This window comes from Leishmania mexicana, chromosome 6, assembly GCF_000234665.1.
Source record: "Leishmania mexicana MHOM/GT/2001/U1103 complete genome, chromosome 6".
Taxonomy (NCBI): domain Eukaryota; phylum Euglenozoa; class Kinetoplastea; order Trypanosomatida; family Trypanosomatidae; genus Leishmania; species Leishmania mexicana.
In genome coordinates this window covers 39,379-61,604 of record NC_018310.1, presented here as the reverse complement: position 1 = coordinate 61,604, position 22,226 = coordinate 39,379, and the positions used below count along the sequence as shown (strand labels likewise).

Genomic DNA, 22,226 nt, shown 5'->3' with positions numbered 1-22,226 from the left:
GAGAGCTAAGGACGGAGGGCGGCCTGCGTGACGGGGGAAGAGGGAAGAGCGCAGGAGGGGTGTGGGGGAGGGTGGGTGGGCTCGGCGGACAACTCACCTTCGTCGACATCACTCACAGCCGAACACGAACCACCACGTCCGCACAGCAGCCGTACCACAGACAGTCCTTCGACACTCCCCCCCTTTCCCCACACATACGCATAGACGCGCCAAGAGACGTACAGGCAAGACCCCCGGTGAGGCCGGATCGACTTCGGGCAGGATGATGACACGGCGAGGCTCGCGCCTCAGCTCCGTCACTGAAGGCAACAAGGATGGACCTAGGAGCATCTCAGCAGTGACGACTACTGGTCCCTCCGCTGCTTCGGTCGTTCCACTGCCTCCGCCACCGCCGCCGACTCGTGTGAAGGCTGCGGTGCGTGTCCGGCCCTTGATGGAGACGGAGATGGCACCCGCGCCAAGCGCATCGACACCGGCACAGCTGCGGGGCGACTGCCACGCGCGCGACACCGGCGGGACGAAGTTGCCGTATTCCGAAGTCATTCGTGTGGTTACAGCTGCGGGTCGACTCACGCGACCCATGTCTAGCCCCTACATGCTGGAGGTGCTGCGGCCGCCGGCCGGGGGGACCGGGGATGGACGCAGCGCTCATCGCCCCTTCATGCCTACTCGTCAATCCCCGCTGCATAGCCTCGGGAACGGCGGCGGTGGCGGCGGGGGCAGTAGCGAGACAGCGAAGGTCTACGGCTTTGACTACTGCGCCGGCCCCAGCACGACGCAGGAGGAGTTCTTCGACATGCTGGAGATGCCGGCGCTCTGCGAGGCGGCGCTTGCGGGTGAGGTGGTGACGGTGTTCTGCTTTGGGCAAACAGGCAGCGGAAAGACGTACTCGCTGAGCGGGCGGGCGCTTCCGGGGCCGGCGTCTGCGGGTCCAGTCTCCGACACCCCTACGCCGCTGGTCGCCGAGGATGGGCTGCAGTATCAGGCCGTGCACTACATCGCGCGTCGACTCAAGGAGCTGCGTCGGTCGTCAAGGAAGCTCAAGAGCAAGCTCAGAGACAGCGACGGCGCCAGAAAGGGCTCTGCCGATTGCCGCGATGATGGCGGCATCAGTGGCGCGTCTGTTGGCGCTTCTGCCTCCGCGACCACGGTGGTGACGGCGAAGTGCTCCTTCGTCGAGCTCTACCAGGAGTCCCTCTATGACTTGCTCCAGCCAGACGGTGGTGACGGGGTGCGGTGCCGCTGGTCGGCCGCGGCCTCGTCTTTCTTCGTAGAGGGCTCACTGATGGTCGAATGCCGTGGCCGTGAGGACTTCCTGCTTGTGCTGCGCGAGGGACAGCGAAATCGGCAGCGCGGCAGCCACGCACTCAACGTGGACAGCAGCCGTTCGCACGTCGTCTTCACCGTCTTCTTTGAAGTGCGGGACGAGGCGGCCGCCGCGACCTCTGCGGAGGGTGTCGACAGTGACGGCGCACCGTCGTCCTCGCCGCTGCCTGGCGCCGCAGCTCCCCTCTCGTCCACCCGGCACGGGCGACTTGTCTTTGTGGATCTGGCTGGATCGGAGCGACTCAAGAAGACGCTGTCGACCAACAGTGCGGAGACGGGGTCTATCAACAAGTCTCTCTTCAGCCTTGGCCGTGTGCTGGAGCTCCTCTCCGCCTCCCCGCCTGCGTCGTCCGACGCCACGCAACCGGCGAAAGCGTCAGCGCAGCCGCCGCCATTCATTCCCTACCGTTCAAGCGTTCTCACTCAGCTCCTCATGCACAGCCTGGATGGGCACGGCCGCACTGTGATGGTCGCCTGCGTGAGTCCGAGCGCGCTGCACCTCGAGGAGTCCCTGCGCACGCTCCACTACGCGGAGCGGGCGCGCCACATTCGTGCGACACCGGTCGTGCACGTCGACGCCGCGACGCAGGCGCGGATGGCGCTTGAGGAGAAGGTGCAGGAGTTGCGGAAGGAGAATGCGCTGCTGCGCCGCGCGCTGGGCCTTCCGCGAGCCGGCAAACTGCAAGACAGGCAAGTTGAGGCTCGGCTGGAGGAGCTACATCGCGCGTGGGCCGCAGCTCAGTTTGCTGCACCTCCACATGAGGCCCCGCCACGGAGTGCCGCAGCGCCTCCACGGCTGTCCTCGACTCCACGAAAGGACCCACCGCCGCAACCGCGACAGGTGATGCGTGCGTGCCCGTCTCGCCCCGCAGTGCCATTGGTGTCCAGTGGGGCCACTGCCGCGTCAGGCACAGTTGGCCTTCGGGCATCATCACCGCAGACGGTGGTGATGTCCTCCACGGAGAGCGAAGCGGATGATGGGTCGCCAAGCGTCACAGGCAACGCCGATCTACCGTCGAGTGTCCCGCCAGCCGCCACGGTGAGCATCTTGGACCTGCTGGAGGCGCTGCCGGACACGCGGTTGATGCACACATAGTAAGTGTACGCACAGCTGTCTGCCGCTGCTGCTGACGCGTGCGCCTCTGCACCGGCCCGCACACGCCTTTCCCCCCGTTGGACTTCATCTCTGCTTCCCGTTTTAGGCCCTCTGCCGGATGCGCTCGCATCTACGAGGGCACATCGGGGCACGTTGGGCAGATTCTGCTGCTGACGGCGCGCGCGCGCATGTGTGAGTGCGGACAGATCTAGGCGTAGAGGATGGTGGTGGCACTGAGGCGCACGTCGCCTCCCCGGCGATCCACCGCGCTCGCACGCTCCTCCTCCCTGCCGCGTCTCTCTGTTCAGTGACTTCGCATCCGCACATGAGCGAGCACGGGCTCCCCCCATTCACTCCTCACTCCCACATCATCTTTTATGTCTTCTCCTTTTTTCTCTACGGCAACCGGCGGCATGCGTGCGTATGTGCTTCAGCTATACTCGCACCCGGTTGGCAAAAGGCGTGCAACGCTGCTGCTGCCGCTGATCTCCCTTCAAGGCCTTTACTGACGCTTCTTCGGCTGTCTACACAATGCGGCTGCTTACACATAACTTTCTCGCCTGCCTGAAGTGCGACACGTACCCCCTCCTCGTCACCGCCGCGGAGACGGAGGAGATTCCGGTAGAGTACGACGCCGAGTTCACGCGCCGCATGCTGGCGCGTGTCGACTACGCAAGTCTGCGCACCACCTTTCACGCGCTGCGCGAGGCGCACGACTCTGTGCGTGGGCCGTCCCACGACGAGGGCGCTGATACGGCCGAGGCGGCGTCGGCATCGGCTGAGCTGCCAGAGACGATGGAGGGCGCTGACTTCAGCGACACGAGCGCGTTCCTGCGCACGGTGCACTACGCCATGAACGTCGTGGCGGTGCGCAACGGCACGCTGGAGTGTCCGGCGTGCAAGACGACGTTTTCGATTCACGATTTCATTCCGAACTTCGTGCTGGAGGCGAAGTAGTGCGCGCCACGGAGTGAGCGAGTGCGCCGATGTGCCTCTCCCCTGCCTTCCCGGCCCTCCCCATATCATCGCCATCTTCCCTTCAAGCTTCCGTTTGTCTCCCCGTTGTTGCCTCGTGCACGAGTGATGGGGTGGAGGGCACTGGACACGGCGGGTGTGGTGTGGCGTGTGGCGAGGACGTGCGTGTGTGCGTTCAGATGCGTTCTTCTCTGTACTTAAATACCGTTTAGCCGAGGCGTTCATGTAATCGCGTAAGCTGTCTCGGATAAGGTGCGCCGACCACACACAAAGCAGCAGCAGCAGGAAACATGCACCCAACCACCGACAGGCACACATTGACAGAGATTGATCCTGTCTGTCTCTCTCTTCATTCGCCCGCTATGATCATCCCTCACATGCGCATGCGCGCGTGGCGGGTGGGGGGAGGGCGAGCGAGAGAGGGAAGATGGAGGGCACAGACGCCCTCAGAGTCTAAGGTTTAGTAGATCTTCGCATGTGGGACAGCCACAACGAGTAGTACCTGGGAATCGTGAGTGTGCGTGCTTGTGACGAGCACACCCCGTGACCTCCGTGGAAGCTGGTGCTGCCCCTGTGAAGCATCCCTCCCATACCCCCTCCTTCAGTAACGATCAGCTGCGGGTGCACGGCACGGATCCACTGTAACTTCTCCCCCTTGCCTCACATCCGCCTTGCCATCCCCTTCCGCGCCTCTCCCGTCCGTCTGGTCTGTCCATCTTTTCTGTTGTTGCCGCTATTCCGCTGCTGCTTGTGCGCTTCTCCTTCCTGCCTCCCCCCACCGCCATGTTGCACGCGGGCATGCCTGCTGTGTTAGACTCTTCGTGCATCTCCGCGAGCCGTTTCGCGCGTGTCGTACACACGCATACACAGCCACAGACACAGGTACACCTGCTCCCTACTCCGTATCCGTCGAGTGATTCCCCGCCGCTCTGGCGGCAGGAACTGCCGTCGCTTTTTCCGTGTACTCTATTGGACTCTCGTGCAGAGGTCACGCGCGCACGAAGCGGGCGTGTGTTCGTGTGTACACGTGCATAGAGCTCCCATCACTCTTCCCCCTTCCAAAGGTGCCACACGCCCACTGACGTACATAGAAGCAGCAGCGAGGGAGCGAAATAGAGTTGCCCACGCACGCACCTGGGGCGCACCCTTCGGGAGCTCGGAGCGTGACGCGCGCTGTCCACTTGGACGTGCATGCGTGTTCACCGCACCTTCGCACTTACCGTCAAGGGGCTTTTTGAAACAGGCCAAGGGGGCTGGGTGAGAGGAAGGGGGGCGTGGGCCAAGCGGGGAAGCGATGTTGCGCAAGCACCGTACCCGGGAGCTCACCATCCTCGATCGTGTCTATGAGCACATTAGCCTGCCGCCGCTCGTCGTGGCGGCGATCGACACGCCGGCCTTCCAGCGACTGCGGTCATTGCACCAGCTCGGCGCATCCTCCTTCCTGTACCCCGGCGCCGTGCACACGCGCTTTGAGCACAGCATCGGTGTCGCCCACATGGCCCGCACGCTTCTGCTGAATATCCAACACCACCAGCCGGACCTGGGCCTGAGTGAGGTGGACATCGAGCTCGGCATGCTGGCGGGGCTGCTCCACGACGTCGGCCACGGTCCCTTTTCTCACTTGTTCGAGGACGTCGTCTCGCGCCGCTGCGGCATCGAGTTCAACCATGAAGACATGTCGGAGAAGATTGCGCGGCGTGTGCTCGGCGACCTGGTCCCGCAGACGCACGTGGACGTGGTCGTGGGGCTGATGCGCGGCAAGGCGTTGCTGGGTATCACATACGGCGAGATCATCAGCAACAAGCGGAACGGCATCGATGTGGACCGTCTCGACTACTTTATTCGCGACTCGATGTGCTGCTTCGGCAAGCCTACCGTCGACGTGCGCGTAAACCGACTCTTCAACTCTGCACGCATAGTGTGCGAGGAGGGTCAGTGGCAGCTGGCCTTTGAGCAGAAGTTGGCCCTCTCCCTCCGCGAGATCTTCACGCTGCGGGCGAAGCTGCACAAGAACGTGTACCAGCATCAAGTCACAAAGGCGATTGGCCACATGATCGGGGACATCATCCACGCTGCGGCACCGCACTTTAGGGTGGGCGGCCGCACCCTCGTCGAGTGTGCTCGGGATGAGACACTCTTTCTGAAACTCGGCGACTGGATTTTGGAGGCGATTGAGGCGAGCGAGGACCCGCACCTGGCCGAGGCGCATGCCATTCTGCGCCGCCTCCGCACCCGCGACATCTACCGCGTCGCCTACTCGTCCGCTCTGGACATCACGATGCGGGCGCAAATGGCGGCGGTGGACTGGCCAGCGGCCATTCTCGAGCATGCACACCCGTCGTTCCCGCTCAACGCGGACGACTTTATTGCGGAGGTAGTTGCGATCAACCAGGGCAAGGGTACGGCAGACCCGCTGGAGTCCGTGCTCTTCTTCAACCCCAAGAAGCCATCACAGCCTCTCACGCGACTGAAACCTGCAGAGGACCTAAAGCACGGCAGCCCGCTCTTTACCCCGCTCCAGTTTGAAGAGCGTACGCTCATGGTGTTTGAGCGCCGCCCAACGAACGGGGCGGTGCGGTGCGCCTGCGAGCGACTCAACGCTGACCCACAGTACGCCGCTTTCTTCACCGAATCCCTGCCCTTCTACAATACAAAGTAATGTGTGTGAGAGAGAGGGAGCGAGAAAGCCTTGGGTAGGGGGGCGATGAGCGATGCAGCCCGGGTGGAGGTGTGTGTGTGCGCGCTCTCTGTAGCGAATTGTGCTCGAGGCGTGTGCGTCGCCGCCGCCGCCGTTTCCGTTCCTCGCCGCTCTTGTCTTCTGCCACGCCAGTGCGACGTCGATGCCACAAACACACCAACGCCCCACCGTAAAACGCGACGCCATGTCTCTTAGGCGGAGTAAAGACTCGAGGGCGCGCACATGTGCGTCATGCAAGGCTTTCAGCATTCGGCTCCGCCACAGCTGCCAACCATGTCTGACGCTATGGTCAGCGAACACCCTTGCTACTCCGTGCGGGGCGCTCTTCACTTTCAGGGACACATTCATCACTATTGATGTCCGCGGGACCGCCCGCGTGTGCGTGCCCGTGGTGCATGCCGCGTATGGTTGTTGTTTCGAGTCCCATGATGCCCATGCATCGTCGCCTCCCTCCTCCTCCTCGCATCTCTCCCCCTCTTCCGTCTTCTCCTGCGCCCATCTTTATCTTTGCGCTGTTCCTCTTGCCAGCTTGCGGGCGTGTACGTGGACCACGAGGATGTTGCGGCGCAGTAGTCGGCTGCTTGTGCGCTTGCCCAAGTGCCGCCGTCCACGTGAGCGGCCATGGGAGATCTTTAACGTGCGCGACTTTGGGTACCACGAGGGGTCGCAGAACTACGTGATGTGGTTCGGCACGGCGGTTGTCTTCACCTCGATGCTGGCCTTCGAGGTGTACCAGCAGATCCAGCGCATCTTTCAGCGCGGCGACACCTGTAGCGCCTGCGAGGCTGCGCGGGCGCACTATCGAAAGCGTGTCGAGGAGCGGGAGCGGGAGATGGAAGCTCAGACGCAGTACAGCCTGAAGCTGCGCAAGCCGCATGCGTCTTAGTACACGGAGGCGGCAACTTTCTCTCTCTAGCTCTGCTGCTGCCGCCCCCCTCTCCGCCTCTCGCTCATCCTCTTGGGTCATGTCCTCTGGTGCTTCCTCTGTTGGAGAGGGTGCCGCTCACGCGATGCTCCGTGCAGGGATGCGAACCGAAGCGGATGACACGCCTGTGGGCGCTGCGTGTGTCCAGAACGAAACAAAAGAAAACGGTAAAAGGGAGCGAGGGAGGGATGGCGGGGGGGGGGCGCAGACCTCCCTGTGGGCTGGGTACATAAGCCTCATGTCTGTGCCCCCCTCCCCCCATTCTGCGACGACAGCCACGCATCATGGACAGCGCGGGTGCTGCTGTCGCGCGCTGACTCACCATCGCGCAGTGCAGTATCCGCGCACGGCTGTGTGTGCGTGTCTCTGTGCACCTCCCGCTCTGTCTCTTCCTCTCTCTTGCCCGTCTTCCACCACTCGTCGCTTGTGGCCGCATCTCCCTGCCCTTACCTCATCACCTCATCGCCCCCTCCCTCCCCCTCCCTTTCGCAGTTGTTGTTGCCATCCACCTCCCCTTCTGAGTGTTGTCTTGCTGCCCGTCCTCTCTGCGGTTCTCGTTCTGTACACCTGCTTGCGTGCCTCCGCTGTACACGTCATCATCGTCGCCTGTTTCCGTCGACGGACGCCGTGCTGCCACTCCGCTCATCCACAAGCGCACCCACCCACCCACCGCCAGTTGTACACCCACTCAACCTCCTCCCCACCACGCAATCATGATCGAGGACCACGCCGAGTACGGGCACAACCACTACCCCCAGAAGCTGGCTAGCTCTACCCTCACCCTGCCGCAGCAGGGGGCGAAGCAGCAGCAGTGGAGCCCCTACCAGGACAATGGCGGCACGACGGCTGCTATCGCTGGCAAAGGCTTCGTCATCCTCGCTGGTGACACTCGCCTGAACGGCGACTACTGCCTTCACTGCCGACATGATCAGAGCAAGATCTTCCAGCTGACGCCTTACACGTACATGGCGAGCAACGGCATGCAGGCCGACCGGGTGCAGCTCCAGCAGATGCTCAAGTACCGCGTCAAGTGGTACCAGTACAACAACGGCGGTAAGGTGCCGCCGACCAAGGCGATTGCACAACTCATGTCCACGATGCTGTACCACCGTCGCTTCTTCCCGTACTACACGTTCAATATGATCGTTGGTCTGGATGAGGAGGGGAACGGCGTGTGCTACAGCTACGACGCCGTCGGCTCAACGGAGCCCTTCCTGTACGGCACCCGGGGTAGCGCGGCCAGCTTCTTGGAGCCGGTGCTCGACTGCCTCATCAACCGCCAACATATGACCGCCCAGGCGCCGCCGGAGATGACGAAGGAGGAGACGCTGGCGATGCTGAAGAACGCCTTCACCGGCGCAGCCGAGCGCGACATTTACACGGGCGACTCTGTCTCCTTCTTCATCATCACGAAGGACGGCGTGCAGCGGGAGAGCTTCGAGCTGCGCAAGGACTGATGCGCACGCGCACGCGAGCAGCCATGGCTGCATCACCCCCCCCATGTCTCTCCCCTCTCTCCCTCTCTGTGTGCGTGCACGAGAGGAGGAGGAAGGGGCAGCCATGTCGGTGGTGAGAGGAGGTCAGCGCAGCCCCCCCCCCCTCTCGTCTCCCTCCCGCATCGACTGTGCATGCGAAAGGTGTTTTGTTTTTTTCGTTCTTGACTGCGGCGGCGTCTCGCCTCGTCGTGTCTCTCTCCCCCCTCTTTCTATTCTGTTGTTGTTGTCCTTGCCGAATGATGCCGCCTGATGTGCGATGCTCGATGGTGATAGTGACGGTGGTGATGGCTACAGCCGGCTAGCCCTTGTCGCCTTCCCCCCGCCCCCTGCTCGTCTCCATGTCTGTCTCCCACACCTCTCTCTACGCATGTGCGCGCTACACGCTGTGAGCACACGCACGCGGTGTCTCTGCCGCTCCGTTTGTGTGCGTGGGCGCGCACTCTTTTAGACGCTCCTCTATTCCTGTGAGATGTGCGCGATGGGGGCTGAGCGATGAGGGCTGAGCGGGGCTGCTCGCGGTAATGCATGCATATGCGTATCCTATGTCTATGTTTCTTAGCGCTGCGCGTGTGTCTGTCTGGTGAAACGGCAACAGGAAGGGCACTGGAAAATGGCGGTGTCGCGGCGGCACAGGCCCACATAGAAAAAGGACGTGGATGGGAAGCGCCACAGTGAAGGCGTGTGTCTGCACGTGCGCAGACACACACGCGAGGGGACGTACAGGCGGAAGTGAATCGGTAACGAGGGGCTCGGGTAAGAGGGAGAGAGGGGCGGGCAGGCGCGCGACAGGCCGTGCACACAGAGAGGAACGGAGCGCGTCTCCCTCATGTTTTGTGTGTGAGAGTGTCAGCTGCGCCTCAGCCTCAACTCCGACGTCTCTCCGCCGCCGTTTTCTTTCCCACCAGTGTCGCGGCTGCCGGTGGGTAGGTGCGTAGAGCGCTTCCGGTGCCTCCATGTGTGTGTGTGAATGGGCACACGTGCACACCTGCTCACTCTCGCTCTGGAAGGACAGGCTCCGCTGGGCGTTGTGTGATGTGCTCGCTCGCTCTCGCTCATTCTGTCGTTTTCTCCGTCTTCTCCGCCTGGTGCTGCCCACCCCTCCCACCCCCCTCACCGAAGACTCTACTGCACCGACACCAACACGCCCATAAACCTTCCCTCTAGAGCCACATGCGCGCATACCCCAACAAGAGAAGGTAGCACCCACGAACCCCAGACAAACCTCGTTTCCCCCCCCCCCCCCCCACACACCCACCCACACACGCCTCCACTGAAGGCGACGCTGTTGGCTGCTACGTATTTCAGCTCCCACATACCCCTCGGTCTCTTTTTCTCCACTTGTACGCTCTCCTGACAAGAGCCACCGACTACAGCACTCACCGCCTTCGCCCACTACAGTAGTGGCAGCCGTCGCAGTAGTCCTGGTAGTAGTGGTGGTGGAAGTGGGCGCCGCTCCGTCACGCCCGGCAGGATGCCGTCGTCCTCCAAGAAGCAAAACGTGGTCACCTTCTCTGAGGTGCATGACCCGCTGTACGGCGTGCTGAGTCCGCTCTCCCCCAGCCCCCTCGTCGTGCGCCACGTCCAGTATCCCTCGTTGCACCACTACTTCCTCTGTGAACGCTTCAAAGGCTCGCCGGCGGAGCAGTGGATGGCGGAGGCGACGACGGTGTGGTCGCTCGAACGCCTTGTCACGAATGCGGAGGAGGAGGGGCATCAGCGCCAAAACTGGAACAAGGTGAAGGTGGACGTGATGCTGCTTGGCACGTACTTCAAGTTCAAGCAGAACGAAGCAGCGCGGGCGGTGCTCCTCAGCACGCAGACCTCACTGCTGCTGTACCACACGCCGACAGACGACTTCTGGGGCGATGGCGGCGACGGTAAGGGCAAGAACGTGCTCGGCGTCGTGACTATGGCGGTCCGCGCACGTCTAAATAGTGAGGGGGAGCGGCAGAAGCAACGTCCGCCGGCCTCTGGCAGGCATAGTAAGCCTGCCGCCGCCAAGTCTGCCGCTCTCCCTGCCACTCGCACATAGTATGTGGGTCCGAGGATGCTGAAAGTCGGGTGTGCGCGTTTTCGAGGCGCCTCACCTCTTACCGCACTCCCGCGACACTTCACGGGATTTGCTCACTTTACTGTCGCCTGTCTCTTACATGTATTGGCGCACTACCGGAGCCTCGCTGGACGTCTGTCCATGACAACTGGAGGTACGTGCACCTGGAGGGGGGGTTATGATCATGTACAATACGATGTGGTGGTGGTGGGATCGATGTCCGCCCTGGGCCTATCGCGGCAAACAGACGCGCTCTCTTTCTCTTAGGCGCGCACTTCTCTGTTGTTTTTTTGCGCGTCGGTGTTTAGGCTTCTTGGACTGGGCATGTTCTCCCTCCCTCCCTCTGCTGAGATCTCTGTCATCTCGGCAGCAAGGGCGGATTGCTGTGATCGATGGCACTCGTGCGCGAGTGGCGCGTGCGTGCGTCGGAGTGCATGCCCGTATGTGTTGGGGTGTCCGCGTTTGCATCAACGACGCCACGGCTCGCCACGCCGCCCCATAGTTTCGCATGGACAGCGACAGCCAAGCATGCACACGCGAGTTGGCGTGGATATCGGAATGGATGCGCTGATGTGAGTTGGTGCGTAAGCAAGGGCACCCACTCCTCTCCCTCCCCCGCCATGTCGCCTTATTTCTCTCTCCCTCTCTCGTCCACTCCACATCTGCGCATCCACACCCTGCCACCGCGGCAACGACGATGCCAACGCAGATTTCACCGGACACAGTACAACATCTCTTCCTCTTCCCACTCGCCGATACCAACCGACCAGCACAGCTGCGTACGGGTCGACAGACCATAGGACAGGCTTCTCATCTCCGTCGTGGCGTAGGGTCTGCATGCGTGTCTTTTCTTCCCCTCTCTCTTGCCCTCCGTCCCTATCAGTCTTTATCACGTCGTTCCGCAGAGTTGTCTCGGTGCGTATCATCATGCGTGCTGTGGCCGTCGTGGCGGTGGTGCTGTGCGCCCTCTCCTTTCTCAACGTCGCCGCGGAGCCGGAGGTGACATCGAAGGTGTACTTTGATGTGATGATCGATAACAAGCCGCTTGGTCGCATCATCATCGGCCTGTTCGGCAAGGATGCGCCGCTCACGACAGAGAACTTTCGGCAGCTCTGCACGGGTGAGCATGGGTTCGGCTACAAGGACTCCATCTTCCACCGCGTCATCCCGAACTTCATGATCCAGGGCGGCGACTTCACCAACTTCGATGGCACGGGCGGCAAGTCGATCTACGGCGAAAAGTTCGCGGATGAGAACTTGAATACCAAACACTTCGTGGGTGCGCTGTCCATGGCAAACGCTGGCCCCAACACAAACGGCTCGCAGTTCTTCATCACGACAGCGCCGACGCCGTGGCTTGATGGCCGTCATGTGGTGTTCGGCAAGGTGCTCGAGGGTATGGAGGTGGTGCTCCGCATCGAGAAGGTGAAGACGAACAACCACGATCGCCCGGTGAAGCCCGTGAAGATCGTTTCCAGTGGTGAGCTGTAGAGCGCGGAGGAGTGCGCTGGTGGGCGGGTGCGTTGTATGTGAACATGTGCTCATGTGACGTGGCCACATGCACGAAGACGCAGTAGGGGGAGAGGCCTAGAGAGGAGGGGGGAGGTTGAGGCGAGAGGTCGCTCAAACCGACGGCGCGGTGCCCTACCCCATCTCCCTCTCTGCATTTTCTCTGTTCTGCTTCGAGAGCGTGTGCGTGGTCCGTGCCGCTCTTCACCTCTCGCCGCATGTCCTCCCGTCCTCTACTTGGTCGTCTCTCTCTCATTTTTTCTCCAAGCGTGTGTGTGTGCCTTCTGGTGATCTTCTCTTCCCGTGTCTTCCCTCTTCCATGCCCCCCTCCCCTCCACACACACACACCCGCCTGCCCGCTTCTCCCTCTCCCGTCCACCCCTTTCTCCTCCTTGTGCGTATGCTCGAGACGGAGGTGGAGCACACGCGCACGTACGCGAGAGAATGGTCCTCTCTTCCCCATCGTCGACGCCAGCACTCCCTTCATTGTCGTCTCGCATGGACTTTCTCCGTTCTCTCCCCCCGTGTACGCGTGTAGTGATACTGTTGGTTGTGTAGGCATGGAAGGAACAATCAAATGTGCAACAGCAGCGTTAGGGGTGTGCGCGCCCTCTGCGTCGTGACTGCCATCGTGTACACGTATGCGTGTCCGTGTCTCCGAGCAGGGGTGGGGGGAGGAAGGGTCAGCAGCAAGGTCTACTGCTTTTTTCTGCGCTCCCTTCCCATGCCCTCTGCCTTGCTTTTGCTTCACGCGGATGGTCTTCGGCGAACGGCGCCGACACACACACACACACACACGCACCACATCCGCCCTCACTCCTCACTCTCCTGGCCCTGTGCAGGCCCTGCACTCATGAGTGCGTGCACGTCGATGTGAGTGAGACACTCCCCAACTCCCCCTTCTCTCTTGCCAACTCGCACGTGCACCTCTTCAGCAGTCTCTCACGCATCGTTGTTTATGGCTGCGTGAGCGTGAGCGCAAAGAAACGCACATAAGGCTCAGGTGGACTGCTGTTGCCCCTCCCCCCGCATCCATCCCCTGTTGAGGCGGGGGCATCGGGCACCACCTCCCCATCCCTCTCTTTATGCCGTGCCGGGCCACTCGCACATCATTGCCATCGCGTATCATTGTGGCCTCTTGTCTTCTGGCCCCACATCTCTCTCCCCACCTCCACTGGCCACCTCGGCAGTGATCGGGAAGAGGAGGGGGAACTTTGCGCTGCTGCGTGCTCCGAGGAACGCTGCCACTGACTGCCACCCGCGCGTCCCTCCGACATCTTTGAGAGAACAGTTTAGGCAGACCGCGACGTGACTCCGATAGTCCATAATGCGCTACTCGCACTCCCGCACGCTCCTCGACGTGGAGCGGCAGCAGCGGGGCGACCGCCACGGGTGGCAGGCTCGCATGTGCCACCTGACGTGGCTCACCGTGGCGCTTCTCGGCTTCTATGTTGTCTGCACGTACAACGTGTGGCAGTACCCGCGGCCGGTGCGTCATATGTGGATCGACAGTGTGCTCGTGGAGGTGATGGAGGACGACTGGGTGGAGAGGGCCCGACCCTGGCTGCTCTACGGCAGCTTCGGCTGCGGTGCCCTCCGCGTCCTCCTACACTGCATCTTATGCCCCGCTGCGAGCGCAGCGCCGGCCGGCAACACTGAGGCCACGGCAACTGCCCGTGAGAGAACGCGAGGTGGTCGAGCGAGGGCCAGCACCGCTACCGCCCACAACGCAAGTCAGCCATCAGTCATGAAGGAGATAAGCACGATTGCGGTGCCGGCATGGGCTCGGCGCCGATCTGATGGCAACCTGCCACGCGGCACTCGCGACGCCGTGCCCGCCGATGCAACCGCTGGGGCGGCCGCCGCCTCAGTCCGGCAGAAGAGTACATTTGATCCGACGCGACCCATGCGCACCGAGAAGGACCTCGAGTGGTTCCTGGCGTGCGAGAGCGCACAGCAGCAGCAGCGGCGCTCCGCGGAAGTTGCGCTCTCCGGCGCAGCCGCGCTTCGCTACCGCGATAGGGGTGGGACTGCTGCGGCGGGTGGCGGTGGCGTGGATAGCGGTCCAGTGGACGCTGCCGAGCGCGACGTCATCTCTGTACTGTATGAAAACAAGCCGTTGCATCAGCGCGGGCGCAGCGGCACGGCGGCACCCGCCTCCTTTGCCGTGTACACCTCCTCGCCCTCGTCGTCGTCGTTGTCCATTCCCTGGGCGGAGCTTGGGATCTTCCACCTCGAAGAGGCCCTCCAGCGCACACGGGAGTGGGTGAGCGATGTGTGTCGCCGCCTAGTGGCAGACGTGGAGCAGTGCGACCGCTGGTTCAACGAGCATCAGATCGAGGCGTACGACTGCCACCACTCCCTGCAGGAGCTTCTACCGGCGCCGCCATCGTCTCCGCAGCCGGCAGCGATGACCTCCGCGTCCACGATGCGCTGGGGCCAACCGGCAGCGGTACCCTCCGTAGCCGCCGTTCCCCAGCACGAAACCAAGTTGGTCGCCCTCTTGAGGGAGAAGGGGTACTGTCGTCAGACGCAGCAGGGGATGCAGGAGCTGGATACGGCGCTGCGGTACGATCAGCGCCTCACGCTAGAAGCGCGTCTCGACGTTGGCGGAACCTTCCCCTCCTCGTCTCCCTCGCGACCCACGAATGCCGAGCTGACGGCCTGTCGCGAGTATGTGGTAGGGCGTTTGCGGACGTTCGCCAAGCAACGCTACCTCATCTCGTACAACAGTAGCGGCGGTGATATGGGGACGTGGCGCAGCGGCTTCCCCTGCGACGCCCATCTCCTCCTGCACGTCCTGCGTACGTCGGTGAAGGGGCTAAAGGAATACGTGCTGTTCGGCTACCAGACAGGGCTGCAGACGCAGGACCTCGCGCTCTACGTTGGCGACACCGGTGAGCCGTACTTTTACGTACGCTTCCGCCAGGGCAGCAACGAGACGCTCTTGTCCACGCGACAAGGCCCAACGTCGCTCATGGAGGCCATACTAGCATTCGCCGCGGTGGTGCACGTCTACTACCACGACGTGTACGGCGGGGTGCGCAGCACGGTGGACCTAAACGAGGTGGGGCTGCTGAAGGTGGTGACGGAGGGTCGGCGTGCCGCGTGGACGAGCACCGGAGGAGAGTCGTAACAGGCGCGGTCGTGCATGTGGCCTCTAGTGGTGCGTCTTCTCTCTTCTTGTTGCGCACGTCTTCACACCGCCTGTTCAACTAAACTCGCATCCCCCACCCCAGCCAACCCTTCCGTTGGTGCCGATACGCCAACGTCCCCCTCCTCTTTCCGGAGCGCACACCCGCACCGGTGGACTCTTCCGGTGCACAGATGTCAGAGGCATCCGGAGGACGGCAACGAGCGTGAACCGCACACATGGGCACCCCCAACCACAGCAGCTCTGCACGGCTTAGAGTCTACATATAAAAAGTGAAGCGGAAGGCAGCGAGCTGAGAGGGAAAAACTTCAACGTCGGCGGCGGTGCGCCAATCAGTAGGCGAGCGCGAAGAGGTCAGGGGAAAAGACCACAACAGAGGGAGGGCATAGCGCTCCCCGAACTGTCCGCTGTCCACCGTCGCTTGCCTTTCCGCTCTTCAGCCCTTGACTTCGTCGTTCTCCCTCGGTACCTCCGCGTGTGCATCATGCCATGTGCTCGCAGAAGATAAGCAGTCTGGCAACGACGAACTGGAAGACCCGCGCTCAACCACAAAAGGAGGAGGGGGTGGGTGGGTGGGCGGTGACCAATCACACCAACACCACCATCACCACCCCTCTTCCTCCTCATCCATCCCTTCCTCACATTCACCGCGCGTGTATATGGCCCAACACACGTCGAACAACCCCTCCCCTCCCCCGTTTCCCACCAGACGACTCTCGCTCTCCCCCTCTCTCCCTCTCTGGCGGTTTATTTTCTGCGCCTGCGCTCGACTACTCCGTCTCTTCACCCGCCACCGCGCATCTTGCGTCATTCGGCTCTCTCCTTCGTCCTTCCTCCCTCTCTTACCGGCAACGACACTAACGATGCCACGGCAGTACGCGCACGCGGCAGGTTTCACTGACGATGTTGGTTCGACGACTGCTTTTCGGTCCTGCAGCTCTTTCTCTGCCTATGTTTTTGCATCGGGCGCCGTGCGTGCCTTCTCCCGCCGTCCACTTCCGCCTCTCCGCCTCTCTGCCTCGCCTTTTCCTTCCTGGCTCTGCAGGACGAACACTACTGGAGCGCCAAGCATGACATAGACTTATGACGGCTGTCGGTACACGACGCACTGGCCCCCCGCAAGGCAATACGCACGCAGGGCATTACTGGCAGCCAAGTGAGGATTCTGACCGCCGCACGCCCGGCAATGATGAGCTACACGAGCCGGCGTCCCAATCGGCGGTCGACTAGAGCATCTGCCGACTAGCATCCGCTGATAATCTTCAAGGCGGCGCGTTGGAGGACCTCTATACCGTTTCCCTCAGCTACTCGCTGCCGCTATCGACGCCGTACGACGCGCTGTGGTTCTCGCTGCGCACGCGGCGCGGGACGAGCCGTGCGGAGACGGCGGAGCGTGTGCATGAGGTGCTGAATGTCCTGCGGTTGCGGCACTGCTGCGGCACGAAGGTCGGCATTCCCGGCCTGGAGGCTGGGCTGTCTGGTGGGGAGCGCAAGCGGTGCAGCATCGGGATCGAGCTGATCTGCGACCCGAAGATCCTGCTGCTTGACGAGCCGACGTCTGGGCTGGACTCCGTGACATCTGCGAAGGTGGTGCACCTGCTGCGCCAGCTGTCGCGGACGGGCCGCACCATGATCTACACGATCCATCAGCCGACTGCGGAGGTGCTGTCGTACTTCGACGACGTGATGCTGATGACGCAGGGCCGCATTGCGTACCACGGGACGATGGCTGCGTCGCTGGACTACTTCGAGTCCATCGGGTTCCCGTGCCCGGACAAGTACACGCCGACGGACTACTACATGGTGCTGCTGCAGGACAGCGTGACGAGCAATGTCCTGATCAAGCGTTGGCGCAAGTACCTGAAGAACGCACCTCGCACGCCGCACACTGCCGCTGTGCGTCTCGCGAGGAGCCGCAGTGATTCGTCTGCTGCGCGGTTCCTGGATGCGTACATTGCGAAGTTCGGCAGCTCGCCGGCTGTGCAGTTGTACGAGCTGACGCTGCGCACGATGATAGAGATCTCGCGCGACTCCCTGTACCTGTTCTCGTACATGGCGCAGGCGATCTTCTTCGCCGTCGTTGTAGGCCTGATCTTCATTATGTTTTCGTTTGTGGATGTAGACATCGCACCCTCTCCTCCTCCTACCTCCCCCACACTCTCTGTGTGGTCTGCTTGGGTCGTTCGGTGGAGTGTGCCTCTGCATCGCTGTTCATCAGTGTTATCGGCTTGGCGTCCCTCGCGCATTACATTGTGCGCGTCTCTCTCTCTGTACATTCACTCCTACATGAGCGAGAAGTGCATCGCCTCCAGCACGGCTCCATGTGGACTCGCTGCTATGTTGTGGATGGAGATATGTCGGCGTGCGCCTCTGTAAGGACGATGTCCTACATAGCCGATAACGCGCACCGATGCACAGAGATGCCCCCTTTCCCCCTCTCGTTGCCAGTGCGCACGTATCGCTGTTTCTGCGGTGGACACGGCTGTTCATTGAGCCACGGCGCGATCCGTCCTGTCGCACTCCTTCCACGTTTACTCGTGACTCACCAGTGCACTTGTAGCTGCTTTCTCTGTCGCTCTCTCTCATCTCTCACAGCCTCCATCGATTTCCAGCAGCGGGTCTTGCTCAGCAGCGTCTGGCTCCTGCGCGCGTGTGCCCTTCTTGCTAGTGCGCTTCCATTGTGTGGAATCATATTTCCTAGTTGCCCATCCGCTGGTCTGTGCCTGCTTACCTCTTCTCTTCGACATCCGTCCTCCCTGTCGACTTCACACCGGCATCTGCACGACTCGCTGTGTGTGTGATTGTGTGCGTCTAGCGCAGCCTGACACCCGCCGCACGTGGCCCATCTCCCGCTGCTTCGTGCGCGCACTCTCTGGTGCGCTCTTTCCTGGATCCAGCTCTTCCTCACGCCCTTTGTTTGGTTTTGGGCGTCGCTCGTCGCTCCCACTGCACTCTGGCTCCGTACACTTGCTTCCGACTGCGCTGCTCACGGCGCTCGTGCCACTGCCGCTATCCCTGCTGCTGTCGCCTTTCCCTCCGTCGCAGACACGGTTCTTCTTTGGTCCAACATTACCATTGTCTCACTCCCTCTCTCGTCACCGCTTTCATCTATTCTCGCCCGTGTCGCGTCTTCTCTCTCCAGTGCCCGCCCGCCTCCCCTACACGCTAGGACGCTCTTCCGCAACCATCTTCTCCCTGCCCTCTCCGCCTGCCTGACGGCCAGCGTCGCCCAGGCCCTGTTCGCGCTTTCTTTCCTTCCCGTACATCCCTCCACTGGCTTCTCTTGCGCCGGCGCTGACCCGCTGAAGCTCTGCTTTCACGATGTCCTCATCCTCAGCCACGCACGAGCCCACAGACGAAACCTACACCCAATACTCCTTTTCTCCCATCGACATCGACGAGCCCGATGTGCCCCGTCACCAGCGAACGGCGTCTGGCGAGCGTAACCCCCGGCTGCACGGCTCCATCATTGCATTCGACTCCAGAACGCCGAAGGCAGACAGCGTGCCGAACAGCTACTCGCTGCCGCTGTCATGGCACAGGCTGAGCTACAGCGTCGGCAAGAAGCGCATCCTGTGCAGGCTGACGGGGACTGCGCTGCCCGGGCGATGCCTCGCGATCCTCGGGTCGTCCGGTGCCGGCAAGACAACGTTCCTGAACGCGATCTGCGACCGACTAGCGTCTGGCGGTAAGCTGAAGCTGAGCGGGAGGCGCCAGCTGGGCGACTGTGAGTTCGAGCGGCACTTTCGCAAGGCGATGGGGTTCGTGGCGCAGGACGACATCATCTCGCCGCTGTCGACGCCGTACGACGCGCTGTGGTTCTCGCTGCGCACGCGGCGCGGGACGAGCCGTGCGGAGACGGCGGAGCGTGTGCATGAGGTGCTGAATGTCCTGCGGTTGCGGCACTGCTGCGGCACGAAGGTCGGCATTCCCGGCCTGGAGGCTGGGCTGTCTGGTGGGGAGCGCAAGCGGTGCAGCATCGGGATCGAGCTGATCTGCGACCCGAAGATCCTGCTGCTTGACGAGCCGACGTCTGGGCTGGACTCCGTGACATCTGCGAAGGTGGTGCACCTGCTGCGCCAGCTGTCGCGGACGGGCCGCACCATGATCTACACGATCCATCAGCCGACTGCGGAGGTGCTGTCGTACTTCGACGACGTGATGCTGATGACGCAGGGCCGCATTGCGTACCACGGGACGATGGCTGCGTCGCTGGACTACTTCGAGTCCATCGGGTTCCCGTGCCCGGACAAGTACACGCCGACGGACTACTACATGGTGCTGCTGCAGGACAGCGTGACGAGCAATGTCCTGATCAAGCGTTGGCGCAAGTACCTGAAGAACGCACCTCGCACGCCGCACACTGCCGCTGTGCGTCTCGCGAGGAGCCGCAGTGATTCGTCTGCTGCGCGGTTCCTGGATGCGTACATTGCGAAGTTCGGCAGCTCGCCGGCTGTGCAGTTGTACGAGCTGACGCTGCGCACGATGATAGAGATCTCGCGCGACTCCCTGTACCTGTTCTCGTACATGGCGCAGGCGATCTTCTTCGCCGTCGTTGTAGGCCTGATCTTCTTGAACGTGCAGGACAATATAGAGGGGGTTCAGGATCGCCAGGGCGTGCTGTTCATGACCGTGATGAACCGTGCCATGAGCTCGACGTTCATCATGATCAATACGTTCAACAATGTGCGTGCCGTGTTCATGCGTGAGCAGCAAGCTGGTGCGTACTCGCCGCTGATGTTCTTCCTTGGCCGCAGTTTCGCCGAGTTTCCCGTGCAGATTCTTGCCGTGCTGGTGGAGAGCTGCATCCTTTACTGGACGGTGGGGCTGCATCATCATCCCGGCTCCTTCTTCTACTACTTTGGTGTGATTGCGCTGCTGTCGCAGGTGGCAACAGGCCTCGGCTTCGCGATCTCGACCTCGTTCCCGTCGCTTGTGGTGAGTTCTGCGGTGGCGCCTCTAATTTTGATTCCGCTGGCTCTAGGCGGTGGCCTTTTCGCAAGCACGGACCGTCTGCGCCCGTACTGGTACTGGCTGGAGAAGCCGTCCTTCATGCGGCACGCGTACATCCTCGTGCTGCGCAATGAGCTACACAATGTGCACCACATTGCGTGCGACTACTACCGCTGGGGCGACGGGTACTGCATCAACCAGCCGCGTGACGGGGGCACAGTGATGCGTCTGCTCGGGTTTGACGGTGATCCGCAGTCGGCGAGTGTGTACATGTGGGTGTCGCTCGTGGTTATGTTCTTCCTGCTCCGCAGCATCAGCGTGATTGCGCTCACCGTGGCGAGCCGTTCGAGAACGGGATGATCAGTCAGTCCGAAACTTCGGACTCTGGGAAGCTTGTAGCTTTTTGTTTTCCGGTGGCTGTGCCATGAGCCGGTCATGACGTGTGGCGCGCATGAACAGCGCATCTGGCCAGCTGTGGCGAGGTGATGGGTGTGTCTGCGATGGACGGACGTGCGCCTCGAGTCTCGTCCAATCTCGTTTGTTCTCTTCTCTTGTGCGTTTCTCTGTTTCGTGCCGTGGCGTCGTTGATGCTTGTGTTCAGCTTCCGTGGGCAGCTGGCTCGCTGTTCTTTCATTAGTGGTACAGTGATACGTGGCTGGGGCTTACTGTCGCATCATAGATCGCTGTGTCTGTGTGTGTGTATGTATGTGTGTGTGTGTGGGTGCGCGTGCGTCTGATGACGCGGCAGTATCAGGCGAAGAAGAGGGGGGGGTAAGTGAGTAGAGCATGGGAGGCAGATGAAATCCGTGAAAGGGGAGTCCAGGCGAGGAGGCGGAAGATGGGCATAGAGAGCGGCCGGCACGGCGGGGGCACTGACTGTTGGCAGTGCCGTGGATGGCAGTCTCACATCACGTGCCTGATTCGTTTGTGCCGTTCTTCTGCTTTTCGTCTTGGCCTCGTCATCGCTCTGCGCATTTGCCGCAGCGTGTTCTTCGTCTTCACATCTTTCTCACGCTCTCTCTCCCATCGATCGCTGCTGACGTGTGCCGCTCCGACACGCCCCCGCCATCCCTTTCCGGCGTTGACACGCCTGCGTGCGTGTATTCCTTGCGGCTTGGAAGAGGGACCGTGAGGGTTCAGGGCAGGGTGGGCGACTTGTGGGTGTGGTGGCTGCTGCCACTGCGAGGACGCTTACGGCCGCTGATGTTGTTCATGGGGACGGTATGCCCCATTGCAAAATGCGGGCACAGAGGAGCGAAGTACAAGGCCGATTGTGGGGAAAAAAGACACACGCCTCTCTCGCCTCTCTCGCCTCTCTCGCCCGCTTACCCTCACCGACATCTACGCCACCATCCTCCGCAGACACATTCACACGTCGACGGGTGGATGTTAGCGCGCCGCTGCACCGATAGACCTTCTCGTGTGTTTCGCGCTGTGTGCGTGGGCGTGGCCTCTCGTCTTGCCTTTTTCAGCTCTGTCTCTCGCTGTAACTGGTATCGGTGCGCTTCGTGGCGGTGGCGGCGGTGTTGACCGTCATGCTTGGTGCCTGTACTTTTCCAAAGGGACACTACATGGTGCCCTCTGCTTCCTGCACGACCACCACCCTCCGTCCAACAGCAGCCACACACCCACACACGCACGCACACGGCTCTCATATTCCTCCCGCCAATTGGACATGCAAGCACAGACCGCCTACCAGAGCGATGGGTGAGGGTGGTGGTGGTGGCGCAGTAGTTGTCTCTCTGTGCGCGCGTCTTTGGCTGTGCTCTGGTGTGTCGCGCGTCTTCTTGACTGCTCAGCCCTTTTCTATTCTTGACTCTTCTTACGCTTTCCCTGTTATGCTTGTTTCCGCTTCCAGTGCTGCAGCGGGTTTTTGTTGTGTTGTGCTGCCTCTGTCGGGCTTCCTCATCCCTCCTCCCCCACCGCTGCCGCCATCATTCACCAGCGCGCATGCGGACTTCGTCCCACGACCCCCTTTTCTCATCCCTCGCTTCTTGCCGTGCGTCTTGTGTCTTTGCCTTCATCCTTTGCGGCCCAATCGTCT

The 22,226-nt window shown here is 61.8% G+C and overlaps 10 protein-coding genes across 10 annotated transcripts; all 10 read left to right on the top strand.

Annotated features, from left to right (window-relative positions):
• Positions 1–433: 433 nt before the first annotated feature.
• On the top strand, positions 434–2,422 carry LMXM_06_0180 (kinesin-like protein; the record flags this gene model as incomplete). Its single annotated transcript, XM_003871981.1, has 1 exon — positions 434–2,422. The coding sequence occupies one exon, from the start codon at positions 434–436 to the stop codon at positions 2,420–2,422; it is 1,989 nt and encodes a 662-aa protein (XP_003872030.1).
• Positions 2,423–2,953: 531 nt separating this feature from the next.
• On the top strand, positions 2,954–3,379 carry LMXM_06_0170 (conserved hypothetical protein; the record flags this gene model as incomplete). Its single annotated transcript, XM_003871980.1, has 1 exon — positions 2,954–3,379. One exon carries the CDS (start codon positions 2,954–2,956, stop codon positions 3,377–3,379), a length of 426 nt encoding a protein of 141 aa, XP_003872029.1.
• A 1,312-nt stretch (positions 3,380–4,691) lies between these two features.
• Positions 4,692–6,056, top strand: LMXM_06_0160 (conserved hypothetical protein; the record flags this gene model as incomplete). Its single annotated transcript, XM_003871979.1, has 1 exon — positions 4,692–6,056. The coding sequence occupies one exon, from the start codon at positions 4,692–4,694 to the stop codon at positions 6,054–6,056; it is 1,365 nt and encodes a 454-aa protein (XP_003872028.1).
• Positions 6,057–6,651: 595 nt separating this feature from the next.
• On the top strand, positions 6,652–6,981 carry LMXM_06_0150 (conserved hypothetical protein; the record flags this gene model as incomplete). The annotated part of the gene is made up of 1 exon (XM_003871978.1): positions 6,652–6,981. The coding sequence occupies one exon, from the start codon at positions 6,652–6,654 to the stop codon at positions 6,979–6,981; it is 330 nt and encodes a 109-aa protein (XP_003872027.1).
• A 752-nt stretch (positions 6,982–7,733) lies between these two features.
• On the top strand, positions 7,734–8,477 carry LMXM_06_0140 (putative 20S proteasome beta 6 subunit; the record flags this gene model as incomplete). The annotated part of the gene is made up of 1 exon (XM_003871977.1): positions 7,734–8,477. One exon carries the CDS (start codon positions 7,734–7,736, stop codon positions 8,475–8,477), a length of 744 nt encoding a protein of 247 aa, XP_003872026.1.
• Positions 8,478–9,987: 1,510 nt separating this feature from the next.
• LMXM_06_0130 (conserved hypothetical protein) lies at positions 9,988–10,548 on the top strand (the record flags this gene model as incomplete). The annotated part of the gene is made up of 1 exon (XM_003871976.1): positions 9,988–10,548. The coding sequence occupies one exon, from the start codon at positions 9,988–9,990 to the stop codon at positions 10,546–10,548; it is 561 nt and encodes a 186-aa protein (XP_003872025.1).
• Positions 10,549–11,493: 945 nt separating this feature from the next.
• Positions 11,494–12,057, top strand: LMXM_06_0120 (cyclophilin; the record flags this gene model as incomplete). The annotated part of the gene is made up of 1 exon (XM_003871975.1): positions 11,494–12,057. One exon carries the CDS (start codon positions 11,494–11,496, stop codon positions 12,055–12,057), a length of 564 nt encoding a protein of 187 aa, XP_003872024.1.
• A 1,345-nt stretch (positions 12,058–13,402) lies between these two features.
• LMXM_06_0110 (conserved hypothetical protein) lies at positions 13,403–15,211 on the top strand (the record flags this gene model as incomplete). Its single annotated transcript, XM_003871974.1, has 1 exon — positions 13,403–15,211. One exon carries the CDS (start codon positions 13,403–13,405, stop codon positions 15,209–15,211), a length of 1,809 nt encoding a protein of 602 aa, XP_003872023.1.
• Positions 15,212–16,858: 1,647 nt separating this feature from the next.
• On the top strand, positions 16,859–17,605 carry ABCG3 (putative ATP-binding cassette protein subfamily G, member 3; the record flags this gene model as incomplete). Its single annotated transcript, XM_003871973.1, has 1 exon — positions 16,859–17,605. One exon carries the CDS (start codon positions 16,859–16,861, stop codon positions 17,603–17,605), a length of 747 nt encoding a protein of 248 aa, XP_003872022.1.
• Positions 17,606–18,550: 945 nt separating this feature from the next.
• ABCG2 (putative ATP-binding cassette protein subfamily G, member 2) lies at positions 18,551–20,542 on the top strand (the record flags this gene model as incomplete). The annotated part of the gene is made up of 1 exon (XM_003871972.1): positions 18,551–20,542. The coding sequence occupies one exon, from the start codon at positions 18,551–18,553 to the stop codon at positions 20,540–20,542; it is 1,992 nt and encodes a 663-aa protein (XP_003872021.1).
• Positions 20,543–22,226: the final 1,684 nt, after the last annotated feature.